The 19761-nt window shown below is 32.8% G+C and overlaps 3 protein-coding genes across 3 annotated transcripts; 2 read left to right on the forward strand and 1 right to left on the reverse strand.

The window, feature by feature from the left end:
* The first annotated feature begins 706 nt into the window (after positions 1-706).
* On the forward strand, positions 707-2005 carry LOC139900690 (uncharacterized). Its single transcript, XM_071883450.1, has one exon. The coding sequence runs from the start codon at positions 707-709 to the stop codon at positions 2003-2005; it is 1299 nt and encodes a 432-aa protein (XP_071739551.1).
* Positions 2006-12069: 10064 nt separating this feature from the next.
* Positions 12070-14990, forward strand: LOC139897097 (vesicle-associated membrane protein 724-like). The gene is made up of 5 exons (XM_071879751.1): positions 12070-12318; positions 13321-13462; positions 13546-13666; positions 14522-14584; positions 14660-14990. The coding sequence occupies exons 1-5, from the start codon at positions 12129-12131 to the stop codon at positions 14807-14809; spliced, it is 666 nt and encodes a 221-aa protein (XP_071735852.1). The 5' UTR covers positions 12070-12128; the 3' UTR covers positions 14810-14990.
* An 866-nt stretch (positions 14991-15856) lies between these two features.
* On the reverse strand, positions 15857-19083 carry LOC139897099 (uncharacterized). The gene is made up of 5 exons (XM_071879752.1): positions 18800-19083; positions 17295-17406; positions 17077-17169; positions 16798-16995; positions 15857-16245 (listed from the first exon to the last, which is right to left on the reverse strand). The coding sequence occupies exons 1-5, from the start codon at positions 19081-19083 to the stop codon at positions 16036-16038; spliced, it is 897 nt and encodes a 298-aa protein (XP_071735853.1). The 3' UTR covers positions 15857-16035.
* Between the last annotated feature and the right edge of the window lie 678 nt (positions 19084-19761).

A 19761-nucleotide genomic window follows, 5' to 3' on the forward strand; every position in this document is an offset into this window, starting at 1 on the left:
TATCTCAAATACCACACATAAGGCATAACACAGAAAGCAATATAAAGAAATTAACATCAGTTGTTTACTATGCTATTAAAAAAAACTAATAGCAAGAATATACATGTAGCTACGTATCTTCAATACCAAGGAAATTACACAAAAATTATTAGGCACGTGTTTATCAGGTAGAATGATTGATGATTAACATATTAAAAACATATCATATTCAACATACTTTTATGTGCAGATTTAAGTGATTAACATAGTGTATACTATGTTGTATAGTTATCCATAATTACAGAGTATTATTTAGTGGACAGTAAGCAGCTGATGGGGACAGAAAGCAGCTGATGGGGACAGAATGTAAGACTGAATCTAACGCGGCGTTAGATGGGCCAGCGTCAGACGAGTTGGCATAAACTGACGCCCCTGACGCCATTAACGGGGCGTCAGTCTTTGACGCTGGGGGCGTCAGTCGGCATTTTGACTGAAAAAACGGGCTTCAAATAGTGTGGTGGCAGCAAATGATTGGGTGGGGTAATATATCCGTTACCCAACGGATATATACCCGTTTTTTGTTTTTTGTTTTTAAAAAACTCAATTTTACTCTATTTTACTCCTATTTAAACCCCAACAATCATATCATTTTTCACACAATTCATTCTTACTTACTCTATTTCTTTCTACTTTTTATTTTTTTTTACAGAAGTTTATTAGTTTATAAATGGGTTCGAGGTTACGGGGGTCTAATTCTGACTCCGAAGATTTGCGGATTGTTCAATTAATTCAAGAAATAGAAGATGATGATTCCGAAGTCGAATCGGCACCATCTATTCCGAGAGTTAGAGGTTACATTCCTAGGGAACGGGAGGTTGCTGCACAACGTTTGTGGGATAATTATTTTTGTGAGACGCCAAAATATCCACAAAGAAAATTTAAACGCCGTTTTCGCATGCGAATACATTTATTTCTCCGGATAGTGCAAGGTATTACTACTTTCCAAAGTGATAATATGCCAGAATATTTTACTTACTTTTCTCAACGAGTTGATGCTATCGATAGGCCTACATTTACTACTTTACAAAAATGTACGTCGGCTATCGGTCAATTGGCGTATGGCACCGCTCCCGATATGTGGGATGAATATTTGCAAATGAGTGAGCAAACATCAATACTATGTCTAGATTACTTTTGTATGTGTATTATTACATTGTACAAAAAGGAATACATGCAATCTCCGAATGCACACGATGTTGCTAGATTATATAGTGCTCACGAGGAGAGACATGGGTTTAGGGGTATGCTCGGGAGTATAGATTGTATGCACTGGGAGTGGAGGAATTGTCCGGTTGCTTTAAAAGGACAATACACTAGGGGTGATCACAAGAAACCGACCCTTATGCTTGAAGATGTTGCTTCTTATGACTTAAGGATTTGGCATGCTTTTTTTGAGATGGCGGGTTCCAACAATGATATCAACGTTTTGAACCAATCACCTATATTTGATAAACTTAATAACGGAACATTTTCATCCGCACCATTTGAGGTAAATGGGCATGAATATAGCAAAGGATATTACCTTGCGGATGGTATATATCCCGATTGGGCAACTTTAGTTAAAGGATATTCTTGTCCTACTGAAGAACCAACGATTAAGTTTACAAGATTTCAAGCTAGTGCCCGAAAGGATATAGAGAGGGCGTTTGGGGTTCTTCAAGGTCGTTTTCATATTATACGCATAGCTTCACGAAGTATGAGCGTTAACAGGATGCGAAGAGTGATGGAATGTTGTCTCATATTACATAACATGATACTTGAAGATAACGGCTTTGCACTTTCTAAATGGGAAGAAAGATTCACTACCAAAGAAATGGAAAATGGTATGGAACGTATACGAAACAAAGGACGGGATCGAGATATCATCGCAAGAGAAATAAGGGATCGAGATATGCACAACCAACTCACCGAGGATTTAGTCGAGCATATTTGGAACCTTCCACTGATTTTTCGCAATGCGAATTAGTTTTTTTTTTTTTTTTTTTTTTTTAAATCTATGTAATCGTCAATCTATGTACTTTTAAATTCTTATCAAAAATTAATTATGTATTTTTTTATTAATGTTATTTATTTTATTTTGTTGTATTTATTTACCATTTTAATGTAATTTATTTTATTTTGTTGTATTTATTTACCATTTTAAATCATTTGAAAAAAAAAAAAAAAAACTGGTGGACCCTACTGAATTTGACACTGGCGTTTGACATTTAGGGTTATTGGGGGTCAAAATTTGACACTGCCATGTCACAGGCAGATGCACTTTTTGAGCCAAAAAGTACAAATCTGCTTAGAAACAGTCTAAAAGAAATTAGAACATAACCTAACCGGTCATATAATCAAGTGGCATATGATGACTATTACTAAGCAAGCATACATTCAAAAGAGATTGTAATCTACCTAAACGATATCAAAACATAATGCGAAATTAGCCAACCCAAATGCTACTCAGTCGTAGTATATGGTATGTAAATTTGACTTACTGTTGGAGTATGACACTTCACCTCCATCTTTGATGTTTGATTCTTTATCGAAGCTTTTGGAACTTTCTCCAACATATTGATCTCGGGGACTTTAAGATGCCCGATAACGTCCTCTAAAGAATGGGCATGAAGGTTTTCTTTTTTCCGAGAGCCTTTAAGGGGATAACGCTACGGTTAAATCTTCCATAATTTTGATCAACATTTTCACCTTTAACCATACAAAAAGCTTCAAATTCTCGAGTAAGATGACGGATTCTGTAATCATTTCCTTCTTAAATCAGAGCAAGACACTTCCAAATATCATGAGCCGTATCACACCCAAAGATCAAGTTAAATGTGGGGTTCTTCACCAGGAAAGCCGCAATGTTGGTGACTTTTTTAACAGATCGTAATCGTTTGCTTCGAAGAAAGGTATAATTCATGTAAGAACAAAATCCGTATTAAAACATACCTATATGATTAGAATGCACAGTGAACAAATCACTATCATCACAAAAGGCAGATGGATCCAAAGTAGAAGATCAACACGTTGATTTCGATTACTTTCTCCGAATAACTTAACACCACTATTGTCATCAGTATACCCTCATGAAAGATGGTGAAATTAGGAGGCATTATAATACATACTTATGACCACTAACAACAACTGAACAGTAACAGTAAAGCCAAAACACAGAGAAAAACCAACTCCACACAAACATAAAGCAATACAGAAACAAAAGAATATCTGAAAATGTAAAATAGATGAATACATGCCGATGCAATAGAAACATAAAATCTGGAACATGTTAAAAGAAAATATGTATTGTACCAGTTGATGTACAACAGGTTAAAAAAAATTCAAATACCAGAAATTAATAAGCAAAGAATATCAACCTCTTTGTTTACGCTATTCTGTTATGACGATGAAGCATTTGAAAAAGAGCTCGTAGGCACGGCAGGTGAAAACATGTTTACCGACAACTTCGTAAGCAGAGACATTCTAATATTGTTGTGATCTCCGACTGTTTATTTATATTTAATACCTCCTGCACTTCATGGATTAGTTAGCAACAATAGCAGTACCAACAAAAATTTAATAAGGAGAAAGAAAAAAGAGAAGAAATGAGGCTCAGATCTGTGTTTAAAATCAAGCAAATGAATATGAATCGCCATGGCTGCAATCTTTGGATTGCCCCGCCAAGATACAAACTCATTTTTCCTCATTGCTCGACCCAACTCCCACATATTTATCATCACAGCCTATTTTATTAAACCTTATTGTGAGTTGTGAGTACCAAAAGACGACGTCACTAATAGAAATTCCAACTAAACAACGGTGTTGCCAATCATGGTAAAGCGTATGTCTTTTTGCTACAATCATTTGGCAACGAAGAGGCTACCACGTCCCAAGACGACAGCCAAATTTCGTGTAGTAGCTGGCATTTCCGAGACATCATCATAAGTACAATTTTTGCATCAGTAACCGGACACCATGGCTGCAACTAATATGTTGCCTTGCCAAGAGGTGACCCAAGGCAGAGATATTTCACCATCATATATATTTAGCAAGCTGCAAAAATGCAACAACAAATAAAATATCAACAAAAAAAATACTTGTACTCCCAAATTAGTATTCTCATTCCCATTTGCATTATTAATACAACAATCAATATATATATTACAGTATAAAAATCATTTTCATACCCAATATATATTACAGTCTACTGAGTTAACACTTATAAATCATTTTTTCTGTGCATTTTCATCAGTTGTATAAACAGTTATAAAAATCGATGTATCACTACACTTGGACCATAAAAACAGAGGCATCAACGAAATTATAAAATTACTTTTAGGAGTCATTATCAATTCTTTTTCATGCCCAAACCCAAAGATCACATATATGATATATACAACAACAAAAAAACCCCATTAAAACAACAGACAACATGTAAAAAAGATTCTGGAACAACATTTGGAAATATCATAACGAAGAACAACAATAAACATAGCTAAATCCATTAACCATTAACAATTTATAAAATCATTTGAGAAGTATACCTGTTGTCGATAAAGACGATACGAGATCCGAAGATATCCAACAACAATCGTATGAAAACCGACGGTTGATACGTAAGCGTCTACTGATCGTATGAAATCCAAAACAATAGGGTTAAAGCATAATCGATAACCGAAAATCAAAAACCCTAAGGTCAGATAGTAATCGGAGAGACAAAAAGCCACAAAATCCAAAACCGTAGGGTTAAATCGAAACCACTGCCGCCAAAAAAAAAAAAAAAAAAAAAAAAAAAACCATCGGATGAGATGATGGTTATCCAACAAAATCGAAAAACCCAGTGTTTAGTCGCAATGATTGCAACGGAATCGCAAACCCTAGATGTGGAGAACAATCGCTAAGAGAAAAGGAGAGGGGAGAAGAAGGGACGAAGTAGGAATGGCCATGGCCAACCGATCAGGTGATATCCACATGATATCCCGGTTTTGTCAAATAACTATAATATATTACAATAAAACATTTATATCTAACAAAATAAACTTACTGTTATAAAATATCTAGATTGGATGTTAATTTTATTATTATTATATTTCTTGCATAGTAATATTTTATGCTATAAATAGACATGTATGGTAGCCATTTAAGTTGTACCATTTCTCTTGAAATATTAATATCAATATTTCTTCTCTCCTTCTTCTCTCTTTTTTTCTCCTTGTTCTTATAACCATTAAAGGTAGTTATAAGCCTACTGAATTATAACACGTTATCAGCACGAAGAGCTTAGTGTAATCAAAGGATATCTCAAACGATCACGAGTCACTAATCAAGGTATGAAATTATTAAGGTTTTTCAGACTCGGACATATCAAATTTTGGACTACTAACATTTTGAACTACTAATTTTTATTAAGTTCTTAGTGCATTTGTATTGTTCTTATTATATGGTTGGCTCTGCCACCTAAATTATATATGGTCGACACTGTCGCCTAACTATCATTTATGTTTACTAACTTTTATTAACTTCACTAACATTTATATTTATGTTATTTAAGTTATATATGGCCGGTTATACCGCCTGAATTATATTTTCTGTAATCTAACTCTTATTAACTTCACTAACATTTATATTTATGTTATTTAAGTTATATATGGCCGGTTATACCGCCTGAATTATATTTTCTGTAATCTAACTCTTATTAACTTCACTAACATTTATATTTATGTTAATAAGACCTCATGATTGTACGCAACATGTCATTTGACAATACGGTACTTTATGTACGCAACACGTCATTTGACAACACGGTACCATGGGTCGAGATTAATTCCGATCAATACGAATACGACGGGGTCTTTATATGTTATCTAACATTTATGATTACTTATGCAATTAATCATTATTTATTTCATGCATACTAATGTTTATTCTTAAATTTATAATTTTAAAAGTTAAAATAAAAAAATAGTTTATATTTTTATTAAAAGTAAATCTTAAAAGTTAAAATAAGAAAAAGTAGTTTGTACTTTTATTAAAAGTAAATCTTAAAAGTTAAAATACAAAAAGTAGTTTGTATTTTTATTAAAAGTAAATCTTAAAAGTTAAAATAAGAAAAAGTAGTTTGTATTTTTATTAAAAGTATATCTTAAAAGTTAAAGTAAGAAAAAAAAAGGGGATGGTAAAATGGAATAGTTTTTTTGTCAAAAATGAAATATTGAAAATGAAGTGGTCTCCTTCTATAACTAAAAAAATATATATATTTTTATCAAATGAATTTTTTTGTGGCCGACAATTTCAAACACGAGTCCGTGTTTAGTTTATCAAGAATATCTCTTGCTTTGGTGAAAGGTCACGATCACGATATCAGGTGTTGTGAAAGAATTAAAAAATTGGTCAAGTGGCCTTTTAAAAACTAGAAAAAAAATTTAAACAAAATTTTTTTTTTATATATTTATAATTTACGGGTAACGTAAAAAAAAGGAAGTTTTTTTTTAAAAAAAAACAAAGAAAGTGTTTAAATGAGTTTTACAGAAAGGGGGAAAGCAAAGTAAAAAAAAAACTTTTTTTCCAAACAAAGGTAAATGAAAGTAGGACTTAATACAAGAAAAAAGTAAACATCTCCTGGACGTGATAAAATCTATCAATGATAAGTATTAGACTTGATGAGCTAAATGTGACAAAAATGTTTCAACATGTCTTATGTTAATTTTCTAAAATAAGTTATTATTATTCCGAGTTTAACACATATACATATGTTAATTAAAAACAACCTTTTTGTTCTTATGTAGTGTTGGGTTGCAATTTTGGTTGTATGCCATAATTCCATCCAGTAGAGTGACAATAGAAAACTTTTGATGATAATCAATAAAAAACTTTTTTTCAAACTTGTCAAATGTTTTGTTAAAAACGTGACCGTTGAAAAAAGGAGGTTGAATAATAAAACTTAAAAAACAAATTTTTTTTTTTAAGAGTGTGCATCAAAATGGCCCGTTTAATAATGGGGAGTAAAAATATAGTCAAATTGTTTCAACGAACAAGGGTTCAATTGGATGTCTCTTAAAAAAAATCCGCGGGTACGGGTGATGGATCCAATGGATCCGCATCCACGACCCGCGGGTGCTATCCCTAATTGTGACAAGTACAAATCAACTAAAAGTCTAAAAAATAAATGCTCTTATAGGGACCAAATGTTCACAATAATTGTCTAAGCTAGATATGAAACAAATAGTTCATAAAAAAAAAAGGTCGTTGTGCTTTTTCGGGATGATAGCCGAAATACACTTACAAAAGTAGGTCAGCCGTCAATTCTTTATGGCCATATCAACGTAGATCAATAAAATCATTTATTGTTTTGATAAAAGATTAATTAAAAAATTAATTTTTTTTTGGTCTTGGATTCTCGGTAACAAAAGCAAAGGTTGTTTTTGGTTGCCACAACAAACAAGACAGAGGTTGTTGACTTTTGTTGTTAAACATGGCACAAGTGAACAATAACAATAGATTATTGTTTTTGAAAAGAATAATGATGCGTTAATTTTATTGTATAAAATAAAATTAAAGAAAATGGTTTTCATTGATGACTATGAACAAACGCAAACAAAGTGTTTGTGGTATTTGGTGATTAAAAAAAAAAGTGCATCTAAAGCTTCTACTGAAAATAATATGCATCTAAAGCTTCTACTGAAAATTAATGTGCAAGGTACAACGTATAACTATATGGTCAAATTCATTTGAGCCTTCGGAGTCACAAGTATATGATGTATATATATATTACTCAATTAACAAAATAGTAAATCTAAATTAATTCATATGAATAGTAAAACGAAATTAATTAATTTACTATTCACATAAAAAAGCGCATATGATAAAAAGCGCATCGCATATGATAAGCGCATATGATAAAAAGCGAATATGATGAAAAGCACAACGCATATGATGAAAATCGCATATGATTAAAAGCGCATATGGTGAAAAACATAGCGCATATGATTAAAAGCGTATATGGTGAAAAGGATATATGATAAAAAAAAAACACATATGGTGATTTATAAAAAAAAAAAAAAACACATATGGTGATTAATGGAAAGCACATATGGTGATTAATGAAAAGTATATTGTGAAAAAGAATCACAAATGTTTCTTGAAAGAATTCAAGGTAAGATATATGAACCAATTCATCCATCATGTGAACCATTTTGATATTTCATGGTTCTAATAGACGCATCTAGCGGATGGTCTCATATTTGTATGTTATCAAGCCGTAATATGGCATTTGCAAAGTTTCTTGCACAAATTATTAAATTGAGAACACATTATTCTGATTACACCATTAAAAGGATGAGACTTGATAATGCTGGTGAGTTAACATCTCAAGCATTTAATGATCATTATATATCTACAGGGATTGTTGTTGAACATCCAGTTGCTCATGTGCATACACAAAATTGGTTTAGCTGAATCAATAGATAAACGCTTACAGCTAATAACTAGACAATTGATAATGAGTACAAATCTCTCAATATTTATATGTGGACATGTAAATTTACATGCTGCGACATTAATTCGCATTATACCATGTGGAAGTCGTAAATATTTTCACTTAATACTTGATTTTGGCCAAGAGCCAAATATTTTCTACCTTAAAACATTGGTTGTGCAGTGTATGTTCCAATTGTATCACCACAACACAATAAAATGGTTCTTCAAAGAAAGATGATAATATATTTTGGATATAAAACATCTTCAATCATAAGATATATTGAACCCATGATGGGTGATGTTTTTACAGCACGTTTTGCTGATTGTCATTTTTAATAAAACATTGTTCCCTAGATTAGGGAGAGAAATAAAAATAAAAAATAAAATGATGCTTCATGATGCGAACATCAATTAAGGTATATTGAACTTGCACAAAAGAATGTGAAACGAAAGTTCAAAAATAATGCATATGCAAGAACTTGCAAATTAATTACTTTATGCATTTACAGATATAAAAAAGTGACTAAATCATATATACCAGCGATAAATGCTCCAGCTCGAACTGAAATTCCAAAAGCTGGCAATAATGTCACTGTTGAGTCTTTGCCACGCATCAAACGTGGAAGATCAATTGGTTCCGAAGATAAAAATCCTCGAAAAAGAAAATCAGCTGATAATGAGGTAAGAGAAAGTGTTCAAGAAGAACCACAAATCAATATTCCTTCTGCAGAGGATATTGATAAATGTAAATACTAAAATTGCGATAAATTATGCAATATTATGGAACCGAAATGAAACTAAAATCTCTATGAGATATTTTCATATAATGTTACAATGACATCATGAATAAAGATGATGATCTGGAACTAAAATCTGTCATTGAATATACAAAATGGACATGATTGAGCTCAATGGAAAGGAGCAATAAGAGCTGAATTAGAATCGCTCGATAAAAGAAAAGTTTTCGGATCAATCGTTATCACTTTTAAAGATGTGAAACGTATGGGATACAAATGAATTTTTATCAGAAAAGAAATGTGCAAATGAAGTTACAAGGCAAAACTAGACTTGTAACTCAATATTTCCCACAAAGACCAGAAATGAATTAGGAGGAAAAATTATCCCCCTGTAATGGATACAATTACTTATTAGATACTTAATCAACCTGGTAGTTATTTAAATGCATCTCATGAATGTTAATGTAAAACCCAAGGGAATATATTCCATTAAATCACAAAGATTTCTAAGTGAGTTTATACAAACGGGACGTATGTGGTATAACCGATTAAATGACTACTTGATAAAAAAAAAGGGTATAAATATAAACTTATTTTGCACGTATGTTTTATAAAAACAATGTTCGGATATGAGATCGTAGTTGTTTATGTCAATGTTCTTAACATCATATGAACAAATAAAGAGATCTATGAAATCATTCAACTTCTAAAGAATTATTTTGAAATAAAAAATCTTGAAAAAACCAAGTATTACCTTGGATTGAAAATTGAGCATATGCCTAATGGTCTACTTGTACATCAAACAACTTATACTGAAAAGATTTTAAAACATTTTTTTTAAAGATAAAACCAATTGGTTGTTAGATCACTCAATATTGACACTGATCCATTTCATCCCCGTGAAGATCATGAAGATATTAACGGATCAGAAGTTCCATATATTAGTACAATTGGGACTGTTATGTATCTTACAAATTATACAAGACCTGACATTTCTTTTGCAGTTATTTTGTTGACAAGGTTCAACTCAGTCCTTACAAAAAGACATTGGAATGGGACAAACACATATTTTGATACCCTTGAGAAACTGCTGATTTAAAATTATTTTATTCTAACGTTTCAAAACAAGATTTGGTTGATTATGTATATGCAGGTCATTCATCAAATCCTCATAAAGATAAATCTCAAACTCGATATATATTCCTAAATGGAGGTACCACAAAATCATGGTGTTCTTAAAACAAACACTTGTTGCAACATCATCAAATCATGACGAAGTGATTGCATTATATGAAACTACTCGAAAATGTGTTTGGTTGAGATCAATGACACAAATCATTATTGATTCTTGTGGACTAGAACGCTATAAAAGACTAACAACTATCTTCACCAACAACTATATATGAAAATAATGCAGCTTGCATAATACAAATGAAAGAAGAGTATCAAAAGTGACTGAACAAAATATAAATACTGACGAGGCGCCAAAGCCATAGACGGTCTTAACGGTCATAAGTTTGATGGAAAAGAATGGTATGTTGGTAAGGCTCAGAAAAAACTACAAGGGAATAGGAATTGAAACAAGGGTTTGAGCAAACCATGAAGGAGACTGTAGACAAATCACAGGGGCTAAACTTGTACATAAAAGATTTAGATGATACAGTTTCAGATGAAAACCTCAGATTCTTCTCATATACTCAAGATCTCGTAAAAGACAACCAGATTAAAATGAGATACGTTCAATCAACAACTCTGCTGATCTTTATACCAAAGCACTGCCAACTGCTATTTTCAGAACACACGTTCATAATATTGACATGAGGCATGTTTAGAAGATGTAACAACTCAGACGTTGCCTACTTGAGGGGGAGTCAACTCTATGCTGCACTCTTTTTCCCTTAGCTAAAGTTTTATCCCAATGGGTTTTCTTTAGCAAGATTTTTAACGAGGCAGTACTAGTTATTCTCTAATAAAATTGTCATCCAAGGGGGAGTGTTATAAAATATTTAGATTGGATGTTAATTTTATTATTATTATATTTCTTGCATAGTAATATTTTATGCTATAAATAGACATGTATGGTAGCCATTTAAGTTGTACCATTTCTCTTGAAATATTAATATCAATATTTCTTCTCTCCTTCTTCTCTCTTTTTCTCTCCTTGTTCTTATAACCATTAAAGGTAGTTATAAGCCTACTGAATTATAACACTTACAGATTTCATGTTATATTCATTATTGCTATACTATTTTTTTTTGTCTTAGTCACATATAAGAAAATATTATAACAAAGTTTTAATATCCATTGAATATCCATTAACCCGCTTAATTCACTGGATATGGATATAGATGGATGACCTGAAACTAAATTGATATGGATATGGATATGGATAAACAAAAATTAAATGGATATGGATATGGATACGGCATCACCCGATCCATATCCGATCCATTGCCATTCCTAGGACGAAGAGTAGGTGGGTTTTTTTGTATTTTATTGATGAGGCGGATGTCTTTTTTGAGGTTTATGTGAAGGAAACGACCAAATTCCGGGTGTCTATAAAGAGTACGATTTTCTTCCGTCTTTTAGTATATAATACCTATAACATTTCGTTTAAACAAACCCGTACTTTTATTATTCATTTCACTACCACTCCATAAAATGCACAAAGGTTTTTTTTCCGGCAATTTGGCCTCCAAAAATGATATCAATAGACATTACTTTATACTTTACTTAAAATGTGAAAGTTGGACTCTGTTGTAGGGAACAATTGAGAAAGCTCACTCACCTCACTGGGTTTTCCAATTCGTTCTCTATTTCTCTTTCCCACCATCAATCAATCAATTCAATCCCCAAAAAAGAAACTCATAAATTAAAACCTAAAAAGTTTCAATCTTGATGGGTCAAGAATCCTTTATTTACAGTTTTGTAGCTAGAGGCACCATGGTTTTAGCTGAATATACTGAGTTTACTGGCAATTTTCCAGCTATTGCAGCTCAGTGTCTTCAAAAACTACCTTCAACCAACAATAAATTTACTTACAATTGTGATCACCATACTTTTAATTTCTTGGTTCAAGATGGATATGGTAAGTTATTCAGTTAGTACCCTTTTTTGTGTTCTTGTTGTGTTTTCAGCTGGATCTGATCTTAATTTGCATTGAATTTAAGATTTTATGAAATTATTGATTGATTTGTTTGATGGGTATGAGGAAATATTGAAACTTTTTTTCTGGGGTCTAGGGTTTTGATTTGAATTGATATTGATATGACTGAAATTTGGTAGTAGATTTGAAGAGTAAAGTGCCCTTAGAAAGGTAGGGTATGTTGAGGGTGAAAACAGGGCAGCTTTTTGCTAGATTGTTCTAATATGGTGTTTGTGGCTAATGATTTTATTCTACTAGTATTCTAAATTATTATTGTTCAATACCTGAGTAGACATTTTTTTTTCCCGAAAAAACGAAGAAAAATATAAAAATGGGAATCTTTCATCAATCACCAAACAGACACAGAGCAAAAGCACAACCTACTACACCAACATACAACATAACGAACCAAAATTAAACAAACGAACCTAACAAACAAAAACAAACCAACATTGATAAGATTCCCATTTTGAGTGATTCTTCTCTCATTTTGTTACTAATTCAGAATTATATGATGCATTAAAGTCTACATAACTTAGTATGCAAAATAAATTGAGAGATTGTTTGTTTTTATGTCTGCAAAATAACTTAATCCTGCCTGTAACACTAAGAAGCATATTTCTAAGTCTTTGAGTTTGCATATAGAATAAGACATTATTTTATTTTATGTCTTCAGAAAAACAGTCTGCAGTATAAACGTCTGCAGACGCACAAACATAAGACGTGAAAAAAAACAACACCTTCATTGATAAGTTACTACATATTGACATCCATATCCACATTGACATTCATCTCCCAAAGAAAGAAATTAAACAAGCACCAAGTATTGAGTAGGTTTATTAAAAATAAAATACAAAAATCATATGAAGTGTTGAAATTGCTAGGAGCCTAGGATGTTTGGTCAAGAAGTTGAATGACTACTGCTTACTCAATTTGAAATTTCAGCTTATTGTGTGGTTGCAAAGGAATCGGTTGGCAAGCAAATATCTATTGCATTTCTAGAACGTGTGCGAGCAGATTTTAAGAAAAGATATGGTGGTGGTAAAGCAGATACAGCAGTTGCTAAAAGTCTCAACAAGGACTTTGGGTAAGTATAGACGAATGATTTTTTATATAATCATGTTATGTATGTGTAATTTTAATTGATACTGAAACCATTTGAGCTTGCAGCCCAATAATGAAAGAGCACATGAAGTATATTATTGAGCATGCAAATGAGATTGAGAAGCTGATAAAGGTGAAAGCACAAGTTTCAGAAGTTAAAAGTATAATGTTGGATAATATAGATAAGGTAAGCAAGTTCCAATAATTGAAATTGCATTTAGGGATTGTTTGAAGAACTTTGAATGTGTTTTAAAGTGATTATAATTGCTACTTGAAGAATCAGAATTATAATAGAATAATCAGTTATTGAACCTATAGATGGTTATATAACTTCATATTTATCTGAATAATCAGTTTTCTCACATCTGATTGCGTCCAATGTAGGTAATTTTAAAACCAAATAATGATTTATTTTCTGAACACTCAAAACTTAGTATTGTGGCTCTTTTATGAATGTACATCATATACCTATACAAACACACTGTTGTAAAAGACGGCTGTATCGGCTGACGTGTTGGTTTGGGGACCAACCCGTACCGTTTCACCCAAAAACGCCTAGAAATTCGGTCAACGCTAAAAAGTCGAGTCAAATTCGGGTCTAGACGGGTCTGAGTCGGTCAAAGTTGGTCAAATATTTTAAATCTTTTAAAATTAGATTTTGTGCCCTATATCTATGTTAGAAATAATTATATTTTATGTTTGACATATTTATGCGTAATATGTGTGTGTGTGTGTGTGTGTGCGCTCGCGCGTGCGCGCGTGCGTGTGTGATTTATTTATTACTCCGTACTAAAAGTCAACTTTAAAAAACGCCCGACTCTTCCCCGACTCGTCCGGACCAACTCGTTCCCAACTTGCCACTTTTACAAACTTGTACCAACAAGAGAGGTACAAAATGATTTCAAGTTTTATTTTAAAATATCTTAATAACTGGAATGTAATGTTAATGAATTTAGTTATTCTGAATTTATTATAATTATATAAGGTGTGTAGTTTAGTAGCTCTGATGATTTAATCAAGAATGTTTGACCTCATTTTTCAGGCTATTGATAGGGGAGAAAACCTTAAAACTTTAAATGGAAAAGCTGAAAATCTGCGTGATTCGGTATGTTCATTTCTTATTTCTGCTATCAAGTTTCAAGGTTGTAATTTACATAAACTGTTATTTGTATATCATCAGGCACAAGAATTCAAGAAAGCGGGTTCAAAAATTCGAAGAAAGATGTGGTATCAGAACATGAAAATAAAACTAGTTGTTCTTGGTATTCTTCTGCTATTAGTCCTTGTTATTTGGCTTTCAATCTGCCATGGTTTTGACTGCACCAACTGATTAATGTTTATTAGTTTCATGAAGAAAGAGGCAGGCTAAAATGTTGTAAAATTGTCTTGTATGGTTTGAGAGACAGAGTGAAACTAAGTTCCATTTTTCTCTCTTTTAGTTACATTTTTTCTCTCATTGTAATTTGTTGTGCTACCAAGTGTGAAATAACAAACAATAGTTTTATGGATTACTCTCTCATTTTCAAGATATTACGATTGCTTATTTTAAGGGAATTCGCGATCATCCTCATCAACCATAACAACAGGCCGAGTTTGGTATATCTATAAACGGGTCGGTTGAGTTGAGACCTGAATGGATTTGGGTCGAAATGGGTCATGGGTTGAGGGGGTCAGAATTTTTAGATTGGTCAAATGAGTCGTGTCTAAATGAGTCGGTTCGGGTTGAGACCCGTTTCTCAAACTTTCTTAAACTCGTAAAGCCTCTAGATAGTAATATTTTTAAAATCTTGTTAAAGACCCCTTAATACCCATTAAGGACCGTTGGACGTTATATATATTTGTTAGGCTTCATCTTGGTTTAAATTGAACCCATTCTTTTAACTTTTTTATGGACCCGATTGATTAAATACCAAACCCAATGGACTCATTTTCCAAGCTATGGATCTCAATTCCCGGGTATCCTATTTCTAACGTTACGTTGTTCGATCTATATGTATAAAAAATGGTATAAAAAACAGTTTCTTTGTACTTTGGTTATGGATTTGGATCCAATGGATGTGGTCATAAGAGTTACTTCCGTTTAATGTAAAATGACAAATTATTATTCCATTCTGCAATGTCATACTGAACAGGGAATGAATGGATGAAATAACATGCGAGTGTATTATATATTCAGCTTGTTATCAGGCATCCTGTAAAGTATTGAAATGGAAGAAACCATATTTAATTTCAAGTTGCACTTGATTATATATATGGATAAGGTACCATGGTTTTAATCAATATCATTCATCATTATGATGCTAGTACACAATATAAACACAATTATGTGCAATTAACAGAAAATGACTTGAATTTCAAAATGGAAAGCAGTACAGGTTTTAAGCAATTATGAATAAACTAGTTGCATTATGTTAGATAACAAATAAAAAATATAAAATAACAATATGTTTGTTTGAACAGTAACTCCTGAAGGAGTCAATTGTACATTCAATGTGACATCTTAATAAATTGGTTTAGTGTAACTTAACAACAAAGAAGGTGGCTTACACAGTCTGATCAGCACCAGGGCCATTTAGCATCTCTCCATTTAAACCAACGATCCTTTTGGCGATTTTGTCCAACTTGGTCGTGATTATTTATTTGTGTTGCAAACGCTGGGCAGCACCCAAGAAATCTGTCGCGTTCCACTGCATCTTTCTTGTACGACGGAGTTTCATACCTAGGATGCTGAATAAACGCCACATTTTTCCACCAGAGTTTCAGAGCCTGTGTCAGACAGTATGACCAGTTGAGGTACCCATATGGCTTCAATGATGAACAATAGAGGTGTCAAAATGAGCGGGCTGATTGTAACATGTTGAATTGGTTCATTACTAATGCGAACCGAGTTAACACACACATTTAGTCCATCTTAAATTTGTTCTAAAAAACATAATATGCCACAAAACAGAAAACATTACAACTTTACTAGTACTATAATAATAATAATAATCAGATTGTCTGTATCTCACCTCCTCACACCTCACATCTCACAGTGATTGAATTGAGTATCGTTGTTGTTGATTTAGAATATTGTATATATTGAAAAAGGAACTTGATAATTTATAGCCCGTTCAACCCGTTTGACTTGTTTCCCCTCTTAGATTATTTTCAAATTTTAAAGCTTTTCGAGATCAAATACCACCTAATAAATAGTCTTTTTTTTCTTAATAACAGCAAACGCGCACACACCTTTTTGTCCCTTTGACAGATCTTATGATACAAGTTCATATTTTCTTAGTAGAATGAAACTTGCAAATCGGAAAAGAAGAAACATACGTGCCAATATATCCACAACGCAACTTTATGAGGCATTAGCCAGAAGAAAACAGCATGCTCAACGGATGACGAGGATATCTTATTCGCCGTTAACGAAGCAGTGAAATAGTTACCAAAAGTAGGATGGTTAACCGTAATATTCACCATAAGTTTATCCCCTGGTACGCTTGTTTTTATGTTCCAGCTCCCGAGCATATCCTATAATTAAACTTACAATTAATCAAACTGACAGCCGGAAAAAATTACATTTACACCTACAAATATGATATAGATACATACCATGAAAGGGCTAACATGAAGTGGTTTAGCAATTAAATCAGAATTTGGGTTGAAAACAAACTGTACTCTTTCTCCCCATGGTGTATTGGTTACCTTAAGCACAAAACCACAAATAACATTATAAACAGATAAGTGAAAGAAAGAAATAATCTTTGACAGAAGCCGTTTATATTCGAGCAGATAAAATCAGTTAGAAAGATGTATTGTTATTTACAGACCTCGGCAATGCACTTGTTTAAGCATATTGTTGAGTCTACTTCATCATAGCAATAGTACAAACTCAACGGGTTTTGCTCGTATCCTACACTAGGAGGAATCGTCAAGAGGAAACTGCATCAGGATGCGTTCTAAGGTTAGTTAATACACATATATATGGTGTCAAAGGTTCAGACGAGAACCAACAAAATGGCAAGAACCGTGATAAGCAACAAATTTTTAGGGCTTAAATTCAATCACATGAGGGGTCAAGCACATGTGGAACCACCCACCCGATCATATACAGAACACATGTCAGGAAGAAACCCAATGGCGGAACTAGGAATTTTTTCACCGGGTGCAAAAATTTTTTTATAACCATAGCAATTATTTGTACAAAATATGGAGGTTTTGGGGCAAAAATTGAGGTTTTTAGGCAAATTATGGAGGTTTTTTTGACAAATTTGAAGATTTTTGGGCAAAATTTGAAGGTTCTGGGGTAAAATTTGAAGGTTTTGGGGTAAAAGTTCAAGAATTTTGGGCAAAATTTGAAGGTTTTGGAGCAAAATATGTAGGTTTTAGGGCAAAAAAAATCCGCTGAGGGTAAAGTCGAAAAATCCTTTTACACTGAAAATTGCAAATCCATTGGGGGCGGGCGCCCCACCCTGCCCTCAGATAGTTTCGCCCCTGAGGAAACCCACAACACCTACTCGAATCTGGGCCGCATATTTAGAGCTGAGAAAACCCCATGGTAAGATTCGAACCCGAGTCACGTTCTTCGAATCTCATGCTCAAACCGGTACCATTAAGCTATAACCTCATTGGTAAAAACAGGTTAAATGCAAACTCGTCTGGAAAAAAAAAAAAAAATCTTAATATTACCTTCAAAATTTATTTTTTTATATTTTTGTTCACGTGTGCCCGTTTGTTTACGTTAACATGTGAACGTATGTTCAAATGTGCATTTTGTGTTTTCTAACAATTTTTTGTTTTATTTTATTAAAAAATAATAATAATAATATAATATAAAATATTTAAATGAATTCAACCTTTAAGTTGAGATCCAAGATCAATCAGAGCCACATGTGGCGCGATAATCGCATATAATTAACATATAATTGCAAAAAAAAAAAATTCAATTTTTTTTTAATCACGTGCGATTATATTTGACATGTAGTAAATCACATGTGATTGTAAAACTCAATCACATGTGATTCTGCATATTGAATTTTTTTTTAAAAAGAAATTTAATTTTTTTTCAAATCATTAATTGTCGCGCAACATCACTCTATTAGTCCCTTGAATTTCAAGTAAATTGTTTATAAACAGAAATATAAATATTAAATATATTCATATGTAATTTAGTGTGTTTACAACTTAATTTATTGGTTCTCATTTGTACCTAATTGTAACCCTATATGCACGAAAAAGAAAATGATAAATGAATACAAATTAATTATAAATTATATAATCATAATCATAATCATTATCATTATATGTACGTATACAGTTATTATTATATACTTACACGGGACCGTTGGTTTGAGTGATATCACGAGCTTGTTGAGGGGTAAGATGGTCAGGTGGTGGGTGAGATGTGTGATCAAGATCAATGAAAGCGTAACGGACATGATACTTGAAAGAATGGTGAACGGGACGACGTTGTTCATGCCAGACTGTACCATCATAAAGTGCGACTGAAGTTGGTGGCGGCGAGTGACGGAGGAGACGGCGGAAGTGAAGGAGGAGGGAGAGAGTGATGGAGGTAAGTGTGGTGGAGATGATTGACCATAAAAGATAAAATGCTTCCATTGATAAATGATCCGGTTATACCATCAATCATTCAATTTTTTTATGCCCGCAATTTTTTTTATATAAAAGTCCTTTTTATGCTCGTAAATAATTGGTATAAGACTAGAAAAACTAGTAGTAAGACCATTTGCAGCGGGCCGTCGTTGGGGGTTTCTTTGGAGCTTCCTTCAACGGCACCAATTTTAGCAAGGTGTCAAAGGAGTTTCCTTGGATGACCGCGAAAGAAAATGTCGTTGCATAGCAATGTTGCATCACGCTGATTTATTTTATATATTTGTAAAATACGGATAAAGAGTGGTACATTGTATTAATTAATTAATTTAGATGGGTCCATTTGATGGTAAAAGGGTATGTCATGGATACCAGGGAGTCTGATGGTTAAGTCTTAGGAAGAAATCAATGAGGTGTCGCTGATGTGGCAGCAATGTGGTTCCATGACAGGTGTCATGGATAAGAGTGGTCTAATTCATTTGTGAAGTTGTAAAGCTGATGATATACATATATAATCTGTTTCAAATAAGCCTTATTCGTATAAAACTTACTTACATTTATTAAATAAAACATCGGATGAATACAAAAATATGTACAGGTACCAACTTAGAACAAGACAATAGTTAAAACCAAATTAACCGTCTGTCATACACAATGGTGACATACAAGCCACCTGACGCTAGCCAG

The sequence above is a fragment of the Rutidosis leptorrhynchoides genome, chromosome 3 (assembly GCF_046630445.1).
Source record: "Rutidosis leptorrhynchoides isolate AG116_Rl617_1_P2 chromosome 3, CSIRO_AGI_Rlap_v1, whole genome shotgun sequence".
Classification (NCBI taxonomy): domain Eukaryota; kingdom Viridiplantae; phylum Streptophyta; class Magnoliopsida; order Asterales; family Asteraceae; genus Rutidosis; species Rutidosis leptorrhynchoides.